At 43.2% G+C, this 15319-nt stretch overlaps 1 protein-coding gene across 3 annotated transcripts in view; it reads right to left on the reverse strand.

Moving 5' to 3' along the window:
• Positions 1–6135: 6135 nt before the first annotated feature.
• Positions 6136–15319, reverse strand: part of EPHA4 (EPH receptor A4) — an 89024-nt gene continuing 79840 nt past the window's right edge. For all 3 annotated transcript variants that reach the window (XM_052685791.1, XM_052685790.1, XM_052685793.1), the window contains 5 exons: positions 14644–14853; positions 11980–12129; positions 9465–9658; positions 6892–7047; positions 6136–6611 (listed from right to left, as the gene is read on the reverse strand). In XM_052685791.1, the coding sequence (XP_052541751.1) occupies positions 6497–6611; positions 6892–7047; positions 9465–9658; positions 11980–12129; positions 14644–14853 (825 nt within the window). In that variant the 3' untranslated portion in view covers positions 6136–6496. The remainder of the gene's footprint in view (positions 6612–6891; positions 7048–9464; positions 9659–11979; positions 12130–14643; positions 14854–15319) is intronic.

The raw sequence follows: 15319 nt of genomic DNA on the forward strand, positions 1-15319 counted from the left end.
AAATGCTACCAGCCATTTAATTCATGATGAGGTTTCATAGAACAGAAGCTGAAGTTCAAGAGCACCATAAAAAGCAAGGATTTCACTCTCTCTTGTAGGTCTGGTTAGAGGTTAGTCCACAGCAGAGTACTGACAACAACTACCAATATATATAGGTATAGAAGAAATTTACTGTAGTGCATTCCTATGGCTACTCCTTCCATCTACCCATGGAGAATGCATTTTACTAAGCTGATTAAAAAAGCATGCTTTAGCTTCTTGTTTTTTGTTTTTTTTTCTTTAAATAAAGTTTCTACATATTCACTTAACTTTCTTAAAGGCTGCTGTAAACAAAGAATTATGTTCAGGGCCACAGCCAGAAATCAAATACATCAGAGATCTGTAACCCTGCCTGATTCTCTGTAGAGTATGGCCCAAGGGTACTTCCATACACAAGAAAAAGTAAAATAACTGAGGTCAAGGCCTCAAACACAGCTCTAGTTTTAATCATGTTGTTGATTTAGAGCATAACAAGATTGCTTTTCTTTTTTTTCTTCCTTCCAATTGTTAAAACCCATTTTATTTTTCTTGACATGTCTAAAGTGGCCCCAGTGTCACTGTATGAATGATTCCTCACTGCTCCACGCTCAGTCCGTGGGCAGCTACATACATTGACATCAGATGCAAACATAACTCCCACTAACTAGAATCTCTATCCTCATGCTGTCCTGTAAATAGATGGACAAAGGAGGAGTAGAGAGAGAGAACAAACGTCTTTCCGTAAGGGAATACTTCAATAAAATCCATATCACTTGAAGAAAATGGAATAGTTGTGGTAAAGCTTGTAATGGAATGACTCCCAAGGTTTGGAAACAAGAACTGGAAAAGAACAGAGAGACAAATACCCTGACAAACAGCCTGACCCCTGCCTGGACATTTTAACAGCGACTTCTGAAAGAGATGTGCAGGTTTTGCTTTCATTTTGCCATAAAGCTGAACTATTTGTAAAAGCTTTTCTTGGTGTGAAACAGAGTCTGTTTTTCCAGCCAAGTCATGTTTCCTCTTAACACTCAGCCTGGCCAAATAAAGGCACCAGAGGAGCACGCAGACTGCTGCTTTTCCCAAATACAAAAGGGCACCGTGAAGCGCCTTTAAAAGCACACTGCTCCCATGCCATCCGCGGGGCCTCCCGGTGACCGCGGCCGAGAGGGGCAGCTTCATCGGATCCATTGGAATCCCTACCAGGAAGAAGAACTCGGTTCAAAGCGTTTGTTGAATAGACGAATACAAAAGCTTAAGGAAACATCCAGAAGAGCCACCATCCCTTCTGCAGTAACTCTGGGCCGCGTACGTACATAATTCATACAATTGTAGTGCAAGAGTCCATCGGCCCTCAGTTAAGCAGGGCTGCTCAGGACGGTTTGGTTAAGAGCACAGCATCCCGGGCGCTCCCATCACTCAACAACGCCTCGTACCCAACAGCCGCTCCCAGGTCCGCTCGCAGCGCTCAGCGTCCCGCCCAGCGCTCCCCCTCCGCTCCTCCTCTCTGCCACCGCGTCTCCCCTGAGCACCAGCCGCGTGCCTTACAGCCGAGAGAACGCCGCGATCCTGCAGGACGCGCCGGGACGGGAGATGGCCGATACCCGGCCTTTAACCAGTTTCGGATCGCCCCAAAAAGTAGCGGTGACGCTTCAGTAATAAAGAAGGAATCGCTTACCCTTTCTGAGCAGTAGGGCTTGCCGGAAACCCCAAAGGGAGGCAGTCTCCAAGCGGAGATGTTCCCCCTTCGGCTGCAGCCCCCAGATGAGGTGAGGATGGGCGGCGCGGCTCGCGCCTTTCGCTGCACCTGTGCCGGGCTGGGCGCGTGCCTGCAGCGCGTGCTGCCGCTGCTCCGGCACCGAACGGCGGCTGGGCGGCACGGAGCGGAGCGGGCGGCCCGAGAGCACGGCCCGCCGGTTCACGTGCAGCGGTACCGCCATCCTACAGCGCTTTGCTCAGCCGCAGCAGCCATACGCAGGGCGGGCTTCACAAGGAGAAGTCATGGAAGTTATTAACGAGGTCAGGCTGACTGCAGCACCCATCCCACATCCCACTCGGAGGTGATCCTGCAGGTGGTTTCCAACGAGCCGTGTCTGTGGCGTGCACGTGGCGCGACCCGCGCCGTGACAACAAACTAACGCGCATGGGAGCTGCACGGCTCAGACAAACGTGGAAGCACGCTGCAGTGAGAGCTGCTGTAGCGCTGATCGCTTTGGGGCAATGCCACAACTACTGCTTTGAGTTTTGGATTCGTATTGGATGTGGATAAGTGCTACATAATAAAAAGATGCGATAATTAGAAATAGGTTTGTACAGCAACTACTTTATTATTTTCAAATGCAAATGTTTGCACTGTTTGCTATTTTACAATTTTACAAACTAGGTATAAAAGACCATAAATAAATGACATAAGTTATGTGTACCTAAAATTCATGGAGGGGAAAAACATTACAAATTAAATCAAAATAGAAAATCTATCTAACCCAGAGATCGTTCAAATGCACGAACCAAGAAATGCTGTTAGATTTTTTCAGTATGAACTAAATTATAATATGCCTCATACATTCTAATTTTAACCACAGTCCTTGCATATTCCAACATACTTGCAGTGATACAAAAAAATAAATGCACTCTCTTTTTATTCGTCTGGTTAGTATTTCAGGGTTTTTTTGTGTTTTTTTTTTTTTTTTTCTTTCTTTCTGGTTATGAAAATGTCACATAAAAAAAAATACTGCTTTTTAAGTCCCGTTCACTGGTCGCTTCCAGCCTTCTGTATTTTATACATACATATTTTTAATACATGGAGCCATCACAAAATGAGTACAGCAGGAAACCCGGACCAACGCGACCGCGCAGGGGGCGAGCAGGACAACCTCCTCCCCAGCAGGCAGTGCTGCGGCCGGCCCTGCGCTGGGCCATCAGCTGGCAGCAGTCCTGCACCAGCTGCACCAGCACAGCCCCGGGGCGCTGCGCCCAACCCCAGGCCCGGCTCCTCCTGGGGATGGTCCCGAAAGGGCCGGCGAGAAGGGGAGAGGCTTTGGGATGGCTGCCGTGGCTGCGGCCTGTGCTGCGCTCTCGTTCAGAGCGGCGCACCCATATCCCTGTCCCAGGACGTCTCTGTGCTGACCAGTGGGGCGCTGCAGTGTGTGGCGGTCCTGCCCCCCTCAGAACTGGCCTGCGTCTCCAAAGGCAGAAAGCTGTGGCAGGCAGCATCAGGGAGCAGCAGCACTGCTCCTCGGCACTTCCCGTGCTCCTACGGCAGCCGCAGCTCTCTGGCTAATGACGGCAACCTTGGAAGTGTTGTGATTTCATTCCTTAACTGTGCAGGGAGCAAACTGGTGTTTGGGTTATTAACTTACAATTTTCACAGCTTGCACGCAGAGCAAGGTGCTTCTGTGAATGGAAGAACTGCATGTATTTGTTCGCATTCAGCAAGTCTTTAAAACCCCACTTCTGCAGATAAAAAAGGCTACTTAAGAGTTCAGGTCAGGGTTATCACTGGATGGATATGCAGGTGCTGCCTCCATCACCTTGTCACTGAGAAAATGGTTGCTCTGGATCATGAACAGAACATCGGGAAGAAGAAAAAACATTTAAGAAAATCTTTAGCACCCTTATGGATCCTGTAATCCACAACTTCAAAACTAACTTGAAACTGTCCCCATTTTAGGCTGCAGAACAACTCATTACACGTAGCGTGGCAGTTACAAGCACACCTACAGACACAGAAATTTCAACACTTCTTAATGCGTGTTCCTGTCACCACTGCAGAGCTGAGCTGCTTGGCCGTGCTCAAAAGGCAGAGGGATGTCACAAGGCTCCCGGGGATGCTTTGGGCACATTCACAGGCAGTTGTACACACAAGGTGATTTGCACACACGCACGCACACGAACACACATACGCACCTTTCAGAGGAGATAATAATCCATTATCCATTCAAGGAAAAAAAAATATATTTATATCACTGCAATGGCACGTTTCATGTAAAATGTCACGTCAGCAATGTATATAGGCAGCTCACAGCAACTGGGTTCTCCACTGTGGCACCTGGCCCGGCGTCCATAGTAAGATGTGTGATGTTCTGCCACCTGCGTCCATCTCAGATGAAGCAGCAGCAGGCAGGGGAGTGAGGATAGAGAATAACAGAATATATAAATAAAATCCAAGGTGGGAATAGAAAGCAGAAGGGAATAAAAAATCAACAAGTCTGCGAGGCTCTGACACAGTACATTCCTCCAGTGACAACTGGGTGCTGAATCTTACTGAGTTAGCTATCTTTCAATGAAGCAAAATTGGAATGAGTGGCAAGGAAAAAAAAAAGTAAAAGTCACACTCTTTTCAGGGCCTGACGACTGTTCAGTGCGTGGTTTCAAGAATCAGTGCTAGGGAAGACGCAGCCATGGATTCAGAAGGCTTCAGGATCCAGTCTGCGTTCCTCCATGGTCAATGAGATCAACAGGATGGGCTAGGAGGCCGTGAAGGCAAAATGTAATTTCCCTGCACAAAAAGAAAGCATTAATATTAAACAGTGCTACAAGACAAACACGTACATCTGCCCCACCTCCCCAAGATTTCCCAAGAGAAGCACAACTGTATCTTGGGCCAGCCAGCATCTCCTTGGCAGGTGCAATTCCTAATTCATATCAGTGGAAAAGAGCTGAGATGGGAGCAGGCCGCGGAGTTAAATGTCTCCCTGGAGAGGGGAAGGATTTCCTAAAGGACAGGAGAAAGCAGGAGGAGAGGCAATTCCAACATGAAAGGGGGCTAGATGGCATATGCCACAGGCTGCAGCCTCTGCTCTCCAGGGTGCTCAAGGGGAGCCCTTCGCCCTTTCAAGTCTCGTCTTCATGACACGCCTAAATGGGGATGTCAGACACATGCATGTGCCACCTTCTATTTTTCAAACCTCTCTCCTCCAGCTAAAAAGACATTCAAGTGCACGTCCTCTCAATGGATACATTTTGCAACAAGAAAGGCTTCACTAGCAGTGCTGAAAATCAGCCACCTGTGCAGCCTTCTGAGTTTTCACTGTCTATGGAGAAAACTGTTCATTTTGTTTGGAAAATATTGGAGTGGTTTGAATTACTGTTACTAGACTTCCAACAAATCATTTTTTTTGCAAATTGGCCAACAAATTGGGCGTATTTTTTGTCTACGTAAAGGGATAATCTCAGCAATAAGGCAACATGTTTGCAGCAAGGGAAAACTTAGAAGTATCTCTGCGCTTAAGCAGAAGAATTTTTACTGCTGCAAGTACAGGTCTTTAAAGTGATGTCTGCTGGCAACAGGACATTAAAACATGCTGGTTTAAGACATTTTTTAAAAGAAATATTAAAGTTCTGCAAATGGTAAAGCTCTTATAAGTAATACTGCAGAACAGTTTTTACTAAGCTGTCATGCGATGACAGGATCTGAATTTAGCATTCCATGTTCTGAACAAGTTGTTTTCTAAGAAGGTTGGGGGTGAGGGAAAGTTATGGCTAAAATCAGCAAGTTATTGTTAAAAGTGAGAGAAGTGATGTGAGCAACACTGTGGGTACGCTACGTGTGATTTGTCCAACTGAGGGAACTGTTGGGGATTCAGAATGACAGCAATGATTAAAAAGAATTATATGACATACAAGGCCCCTAAATCATTTCTGAATTTGCTCTCAGGTGCAGTATGTGACCAAAACAATACCACAGCACCACGAACATGTTGGACACTGTAGTTTCACTGACCTTCTCCATGTGGCAAGTTGAACCGCTTCTTGACAAAGAAAACTCTGAAAGCTCCACAGCCATGACTACCACAGCTGACTGCTGGCAAGATGGTCATGAAACCTCTCTAAGTGGCAGAATTCAGCACAGCAATAGCCAACAGTCTTCCCAGAAGTCCAGTTCTGCCCAGTAATCCATGAGGTGTGTCATTCCATGGTCTCAAACCCATAAATGGGTAGATTGCTAATCGCCAAGCACTGATTAGCCAAATGATATTCTCAGTGAGGTTTCTGCAAGGTATCAGCGTTGCATCGAGTCTGCAAAAAATATCCTAGGGCAGATTCTTCATTCCAGTGAAAGATGCACAACTGTGGTTTCACCCACAAATAAAACACTATGGTTGATAATCCTACAGGTCACAGGGAGAAGAAAAGTAATTTTGTTTTTTAAGCACAGTATCTGGCAGCAAACATAGCATCAAAACTTGACTGTGACATTATATTTATATAGATACATGTATTTTACATATCGTTGATCAACAGAGAAGTATGTTCCAAGAAACAATTTGTTCCAGGTCTGGTTTAAAATGACGGCTTGTCATTTCTGGAGGCCCCCCTCCCAACACACGCTCGGTTTCCACAATCTGTACATCAAGCAATGCTGCAGATCTTTATTTCAACGGGCGAGGAGACGAAGTAAAAAAAGTGCAGTTCTTCAATTAAAGTGCATGGATGAGGTAAACTAATTTCAAGAGTTTTGAGTTTATTCAGTACTGGCTCAGACGGGCACCATCCTGCCGTGCATCTGTTGCATTTGGGTGCGCATGGCTTGAACGCTGCTCAAGATCTTGTTCTGGTGCGCGATGGCAGTGATCCCAATCCTGGCCAGGTCGCTGGGAAAGCAAGAGAAGAAGGCTGAGAACTGTGGGTCAGATGCTGATGCAGAGACAAATATTAAAAGTCAGCCACATGCAACACAGCAAAAGCAAGGCAGATGTACAGAAATGTTTAATTAAATAAGTGAAGGCATTGTGGAGGCATTTTAAAGTCATACTCCGTCCAAATGAAAGGCATTCCATTCCTTTAATGAGTGTAATGATATGCAGCACAAAGCAAAGGAGGCTGATTAAATCCAGATTTACCAGTTTTTTTGTTATTGCGCTGAGTACTTACTCCTGGTTCATATGCACCACAGCCTCTAGGGTGGTATAGCCAGCAGCTGTGAAGTTATCCTTGTATCGCTCCATTTTAATGGCTTGGAGCCAGTCACTGACAGAAACAACCGCCGAGAACTCCGGGGAGCTGGGATCCAGCAGGGCTGTGCTGGGTCTGCATGCCAAACAGTGAAAGGACAGACAAACCATGTCAGCTGATCATGACTTTCAACCCCAAGTCTGGGCTCTGCAATGATTATTCACAGTGACTAAGAAAAGTATGGGCAACGAGTCGTGCCTAGAGAAACTCGTGGCTCTCTGCACAGCAAAGTGTATCAACTGCAAGAATCTCGACCAAGTGCAAGGTAACAGGCCAGCTTTAGCCAAGAAAGAACTCGACCCTAGGCTTTTTTTTTTTTTTGCTTTCAGGTGTGTTTTGAATCACAGCACTGTCCACAGTTTCTACCTCAGTCACAATCAGGTTCACAGAATTGCTTTTCTTTCAAAAAGCAAAGATGGCAATGCTGCAGCACGTTCAGCCTACCAAGTCCGCATCTCGCAGGCAGCAATGGAAATCCATGCCAATCTTGCATATGTCAGACCTCAGCTCAGCAGCTATAGAAACACCACTCAAGTATGTGCAGAGGGAGGGTGAGCTCACACAACCCGCCAGACGGGTTTGGAGAGCAAAATTCAGGGTGGGTTCAGATAAGCCGTGTTTCTAGCCAGGTTCACAGGCAATCTCCTGCATTCAATACAACTCAGGACAGCAGGGAGTTAATCCCTGCTTTAATCAACCCATTCCTGACCAGCACATGTGCCAGGACTGGTGGGACTGATGCGAGCTTTGATCTTTCTTCGCACTGTGGAATGTGCTTCTCGTTTTCTCTTGCACAATTTGCAAACAATTATTTTCACAAAATTCACTCCACTTATTAGTATCTCATTTATTATTTCACGTATATTATAAATCACACTGTTTCATTAAACCATTAAAAATTACTACTGTCTATCTAACCAAAACAATTATCATCCAGCAATTCATTTGAAAACGCACATCATCAAAGATTAGGTGTGCAATAGCATAGTTATGTGTTGCCTAAGGCACTGGCTTCACAGCAGTACCTCTTGGTGCAACTCCTACTGTACTATCTAACACAAGACCAATGATAGCAACCTAATTATATACAATTACGCTTCACTTATAAAGCCATATATTAATAATGCTATATGCAAATTTGAAATTCACATTCCAAAGGGAAGAATGAAACAGCCATTAATATCCATTCATATGGAATGACCTCGAATAGGCCTTGAACTTCTAAAAGATACATTTATTTTCAACAAGCACCTCTAAATTGGAAACAAAGCAAAATGGAGTAGGTTCAATCAGTGATTCTTAAATCAAATTATCACAGCAGATCCATATTGCGTTCTCACCGAATGAATTATTTAAGCCTCAAGGGTGGATACATGTTTTCCAGGCTACCATTGCAATTAGGGCAGTCTGGAAGATACGCAGTGACAGCAGCCTCACAGGATTAATAATCCCTCTTCTGATAATGTAAATTTTAAGTAAGAGCCACAAAGGGACCTTGACTTTTAAAACTGCAAATACCTTTTTCTGGTACGTGGCTCTGTCGGAGGCTGAATCAGAACCTCTCTTACTCCTTCAGTGCCATCAAAAACCATAATTTTGTATTTCCCGGTGGCTATCTTTGCACCCTCCCTTCTGCTGAAAAATATTTTCCTCTTGTTTCTTTCTGTCCTGCTAAGTTTTATTTCCGTAATTCACTTTATGAAGCCAAGTTATTTGAAAATAAAAGAGCAAACTTAGTGTAAATTAGTAAAGCTCCTATTACTTCAGCAGCATTTCGCCAGCTTAAACAAACTGCTGAGCTGTCCCAACAAAGATTTGTTGTTTCTCAAACTCTGGGAGTTTCCTTCCTACTGTGCTTCTTTTGCACGTACTGGGTATACTGTGCTCAGCAAACAAAACAAAACACAAATGCAACGCGGGATCAGTGCAGACATGAAGCTGGCTTTCCACAAAATTAAATTCAAATTCACATAAAAATTAATCCACACCTTCCCAATGCCCGCGAGGCGTTGGCTGTAATGCCGTAACGCTCATTTGCAAATCCTACACAAATCTAGGGTTTATAAAACTTGATGATGTACTTTTCCTGCAGAAAACCACATCACTTTTGTTAGCTACACTGCATTAAGGAAACCTCTTGAAGCCTCTTTGCTGAGGTGGGAGAGAGAAAGATGCTGCAAACAGGGCTTGCCTGCATCAGAACCTTTTTTGACATACGACTGTATTATAAACCTGGTCAGCTCTGGTGCGATACAACAGCAGCTCTGCTCATTCATTCTCCTTCTCACAGAGCTAGCAGTCTGGGGTACCCAGCTGGGTTCGGCAGCGTGCCAGGATGACTTCTGCTCTCTTGCACAGTGCAATGCCTGCTGTGCAGTCTGGCTCCGCAGAGTACACTTTAATTTCAGTGCAGAAGCTTAGGTGACACGAAGCTCTGCCTGTCACCTCCGCTGTGCTCCCTCATAAATCACCATTATAAAAGTACAGCTGACCTGGAGCTCTCGCTGCCTGTCCTCTTCAGGCTGTTAGGGTTGCGGATGAGTTTGTCCAGCATGTTGACAATCTGTCCAAATTTAGGTCTGTCGCTGCGTTCCTTCTGCCAGCAGTCTAACATCAGCTGATGGAGAGCAATGGGGCAGTCCATTGGGGGTGGCAACCGATACCCTTCCTCAATGGCTTTAATAACCTATAAATGGCACAATTAGGAAGACATTAGAGAACATCAGACACTACTCTCATCTACCATCTGACTGTCATTTATCCTACGGCGATCTGAAGTATGGAAACAAATTCGCCATTAAATGAAACAATATGAAAATTGCACTCTGAATCAAGCAGTTGGTGGTCTCAGTACTGCCATTTCTCCTTAACAATTCAAAACTAAAAGGGTAAAGCATCCAAAGCAGACATCAGATACAGCAGGGCAATGTATCACAAAAGAGCACAAGGGATAAAGGAAAAGACAAAATAAAAAAAAGAAAACCATCCTTGACATTCTGAAGGTTGGCAGATCTTTAACATCTGTCAGTTTTAGGTAAGGTATGTTGAGATGAACATTTCCCATCAGTCCTAGGGGACAGCAGATCACCTCCACCCTCCCCTCTTGGGCTAGTCCACCTTTGTCACAGGCCTACAGAGTACCTGCTCTCTCTCTGTTATGTCCTGAACTGCACAGATGGGGACCCTTTTTTGCAGCTTTATCAAGGAAGCTTGCTTGTGCATCTCATACTTAATAGGAGCCAGAAAAACTGCAAGGTGAAGCCATTTGAAACCCTCCAAAGACTGCTCCGAAACTCAGTATTCTGACGGCTTATTAGCTCTCTCAGGAGAACAGAACAGAATCAGGACTCAATTCTGAGACAACAGGGCAGAAGCTTTCCAACTTTAATTAATTAATGAGAGCCTCACAGCAGGTCTCACCAGGAGACCAAAGACCAGGAGTGCATAGAAACTGAACTGAACTAAATTCTTTCATTCTGGTCTTGTCCATCAGTAGCTAAAATCCACTGGGAGAACAGGATGCGGGATATGCTTGCACTATGACTGGCTCATCGGAGACCACAAAGAAAGTGGTTCTCACTAATTCAGGAAGTAAGATCCTTTTTGCAGCCTCCTGATTTAAAAGACATCCAGAACAATTTAAAATCCACTTCTGCTCTGATGTGAAAAGCACAGCTCTCACTATTATAAAGGAAAAAAGTATGGTCTGTCTACGCCAAGTACTAAAGAGTGGATGCAAAGACAGTATTATTGGCTTTGACAGCCCTGTTCAAACTAGCCTTTTGACACTTCTAGCATTGTACATTAGCAATGTGTATTGGCCTAGTACACTAGCTCTGCATTTGTTGCACTGAGGTCCTCTGGGTTGTGTAGACATGCCTGATACAACTCAGACACATCTGGTGTTTTATTTTCTTGCTAAGTCTTGATGACTTCCTGTTAATAGAGGAAGGCAACACTGGGTGCCAGAACAGACATTTCACATCAGAAGGAAATTAAAATTATATCCTCCTGTTTAGATTAAATGCCATGCACATCATCTAGACACTCTTTGAAAATGTTCAGCTCTACATAACAAAGCAAATGACTTGTCAAATCACTTAATTGCTCTCATGACCATATATTCAGATTAACATTTCCCTCTTCCTTTGTATATTTGTAAATCTCCTGGGAAAAAGTATTATAGATAATCTATGCCTCATTTTAACTGCTGGGGCTTTTTTTGTTTTGTTTTGTTTTGTTTTGTTTTTTTTTCATTTTAATAAAAATTCTATTAGCAGAAGCTTATTAATAGTGTTATTAAATACTCTTCTGGAGTAGAAGCCATTGTGTACAGTCCCTCTTGGAATACAATGAAGCAGTCCAGATGGTACGCTTAAACAGGACATACATAATTTAAGAATGGTCATTTAGGAAAGCTGCTCCTTAATGTCCTCGGGGGGCACCTATGCAATTGTCACAAGGATGCTCTGACTGATAATCAGAACTGGATTTCATATATGTTGTTTCAGATAACAAATTTCTCTCCAATAAAATCCTCTCCAGGCATATTTAGGTTTTAAGAATTAACTATTATAAGGAAGCCCTATTAAAATTCAAGTGTTTTTTTGGAATAGACTTTCAATAAAGTTGAGATTTAGAGTCAACATTCAAATTTTCCTTCCTTTTGCAGTATTATGATTTAATAGTTTAAATACATTCCTTTCCTCCATTCTTTGCCTTACCTATTGGTAGGTACGGCCCTAACTTGAGAATCCCCTATTCCCTGGACATAGAGGAGGGATGAATACATTTGGGGTATTCAGTGCAGTATTTATACTGGAGTGGTTCCCTGGCAAAACAGGAATCCACCACTCATGATAACCTTTTAAAAACCAGGAGTAAATGTCTTGCAACTATGTAGCAAATTAACATGGAAGAACATCAGCAGACATGTAAGGGAAAAGCCAAAGGCAAAAGGGAAGAAAGGGAGAGAAAAGGAAGAGGGAACCCCAGAGGAAGACTCACGTCTTGATTGGACATATCCCAGTAAGGTCTCTCTCCATAGGACATCACTTCCCACATGACGATGCCATAGCTCCACACGTCACTAGCTGATGTAAATTTACGGTAGGCAATTGCCTCTGGTGCAGTCCACCGGATAGGAATCTTGCCACCCTGTAATAAATAAAAGAAACCACAGGCTAGTGAGTTGCTGACCCAGTAATGTGCATGGCTGACACTGTTCTACAATGCCATTACAAATCTAAAATGGCTTCCTGCACACCAGTCCAGCATCCTTCTTAAAAAGGCCTTTCCTTCTTCTGTGCCATAAAACTGTCAGATACAACCAGGAGGCAATGCTGCCCATCTGTTTTCTTAAGCCACAAGGAGGGGAACCAGTAAATTGTTAAGTGTATTTTTATCAGTCCTCTACTAGATCACTGCTTAGGGCTATATTGAAGCATGAGAAAAAGACAGGGATTTTACAAAGTATATTTCAGAGATTTGGTTGACAAAACAAATAAGTATATGCTGTTAATTACTATTTCCTTGCTTGCCTGTCTGGCCTGTTAGGCCTGTTTCAGAAAGAAATGGGATTATAAGCGTTTTGTTTTTCAAAAAGTTAAAGAGAGGATAAACTGGGAAGATTTATGAATACCGTGCTGTTTCCCATGGGCAATATCCCAATTCCTTTTAGAGAAGTGTGAAGGCAAGCAAGCCTCTGGGCTCTCCCAGTCTGGCTAGGAGGAGCTCCAGACCAGACCACACTTTCAATACCTGCTGGAGAGAGCTGCCTTTTGCTGCAATACTTCATTTTAAAAGATAAAAATGCTTGGGCACCTGATCTGGGCCATTGAGGTCCTGTACTCTTTGAAAAGGAACTCGCTCCATCCAGTTCATCTGATTTTGCCTCAGCTGAGCAGACCCCAAGCCAGAGATTTCTCCTTTTGTTTACGCTAGCACACAAGGTGTTTTTAATTGAGCTTTTGGATTCCTGCTGTTCCATTTGGGAAATGGCTTAAAGAGAACAAAGTTTTTAGGGTTTTTTCATTTGCTTTTTTGACTAAGTTTATTTTGATCGGCTTTTTCTCAGCAATCCTGTAGACAGTTTTTATCCATAACTGAGTGCAGCATGTGCATACTTAATGGTTTACTGTCCCAGTAACTCTCTCAAGTATTTAATATGGACTTGTTCCAAAGGCAACTGAAACCAAAAGGTGTCCTCCTTCTGGCTCATCAGGCCCTTTGTGAATCAGTTTCTAACTGATAAGTAAGTGCCTCAGGGGGCTCACTTTAATGAGCTATACTGCTAATGTGGAGAAAAACATACCATTCTCTTAAGAAGGAATGTTCTAACAATTGCATTTTACTGCATTATCTCTGGTTATGAAAAAGCTCTATTCCTCCTTTCAGAAACAGATGCACAGATACTGCTTATACGTGGCTGTCATTCTAAAAACTGTCAATAAGTTCTTTTTATTTAGCTGCTTGAGTACAGTGGAGTTTATCCAAAGCTTCCTGATCCTTCATTACTGATAACACATGAAGACAATGCACTGTAATGCAAATGCATCGATTCCCTCTAGTTTACTCAAGAAATAGCGTCATACTGTATCTGCACTCACTGAATTCAAAGGGAAGCTTTTCAATCATTTCTTTCTTGCCTTTGTACCTTTTTTCTAAACTTTTATTTCCCTGAATTCATCTTCCCAGACCTCTGCTTATGCTTTTTCCACTTGCCCACTCTTACGAGTGAGAAATATCAAGGTTGGCCAGCATTTAATACAACATGAGTCTATCATTCCCCATAATGAATGTGAAACCATTACAGGATGAGTGTTGGAATTAAACTGCAAAATGTGAGCACTGCAAACAAACTGTGCTAGGGAGAACAGATGGAGAATAGTAGATATGTAAAAATGAAGAAAACAAGGAATTTTAAAGAGAGACTTTATAAACTCTGACTCTCTTTTCCACAAACATTTTAACTACAGGGATATTGGTACAAAGCTGGTAATGGTCAGGATGTTGTTTTGTGGCCAGAAGTACTTGCATTAAGCACTATTCCACATGCAGCATATTAAAATGTCTTAGCAAAATTAGTAACAGTGGGATGCTGAAACACAGGCAAAACAGGAAAGAAACAAACAAATAAACAAAAAGTGAGGCAAAAAAGCATGTACCAAATCTACTCTTGGGAATGCAGGCCCCATACTTTTTCCAGCCCAAATTATTTGGGGTCAAACCGAAGACCAGCTATGCAATGGGCAAAAGTGGATTTTTTGGGGGATAGCATATCTGCCCTTGTTGTATTAAATCTCAGTGAGACCACACACTTGCAAATTATGCATGTCTGTAGATATCATAAATATCACAAGAAGGAACAGAAGCCCAAGCTCTAATTCCTGGAATCAGATTCTTGTCACAAACTCCTTGCACACTAAAAAAAACAGAGGAGCACATGGGTCATATTCTCAGCGAAGAAATACCAATGCTGCCACTGATGGAGCAATAACACTGCATCAATTCATGCTAGCTATAGAGTCCGGACTGATGTTTACTTTTATATTCCAGTATACGTTTTCATTTATGACTGAGATTATTTTAAAACAAACCACTGTTATCTCCCACACAGAAAAAATATCAGTAGGCAAGAAAACTCACAGGGCACTTCCTTCCCCTCCTTACCCGTGTGGTATAAGCTGCCTCAGGGTCATCTTCCAGGACACGAGACATGCCGAAGTCAGACACTTTGCAGACCAAGTTGCTGTTGACCAGTATGTTTCGAGCAGCTAGATCCCGATGCACATAGCTCATGTCAGACAGATACTTCATTCCTGAGCCGATGCCACGAAGCATCCCCACCAACTGGATTACTGTAAATCTGCCATCATTCTTCTGTACATGGGGAAGGAAGAAAATCACAGAGCATTAAGCTAAAAGCTACATTATTGCCACTGCTGAAATTGGCAAAGAGCATATCTCTGGTTCCCCATCTTATCTCAAATAAAATGCAGTTATTTCCTCACTCTCCAGACTGGTGTCCATAATTCACCAGTAAAGTACAACTCAGAGGTTTTGTCACAGCTTCTACTGATGCGGTATCCGGTTTGCAATACATCCAGTTTTAATGAGCCTACAGCACTGCAATGCTTTCAGAAATGGAACACATCAAAACTGTTCCCATTAAACATGGATTATTTAAGGGCTTGCTATTTTAAACATCTTTAAACATCACATTTGTTATATATCCATTGACATTACATTTATTCTGTATTTTGATAGGAACTGTATCAGCAAAGAAACAGAATTTTCCAAGTACAAACATAATTTCTTTTAAAATACTGACTTTTCAGCATCTCTT

The sequence above is a fragment of the Tympanuchus pallidicinctus genome, unplaced genomic scaffold (assembly GCF_026119805.1).
Source record: "Tympanuchus pallidicinctus isolate F22 unplaced genomic scaffold, pur_lepc_1.0 scaffold22, whole genome shotgun sequence".
Taxonomy (NCBI): Eukaryota; Metazoa; Chordata; class Aves; order Galliformes; family Phasianidae; genus Tympanuchus; species Tympanuchus pallidicinctus.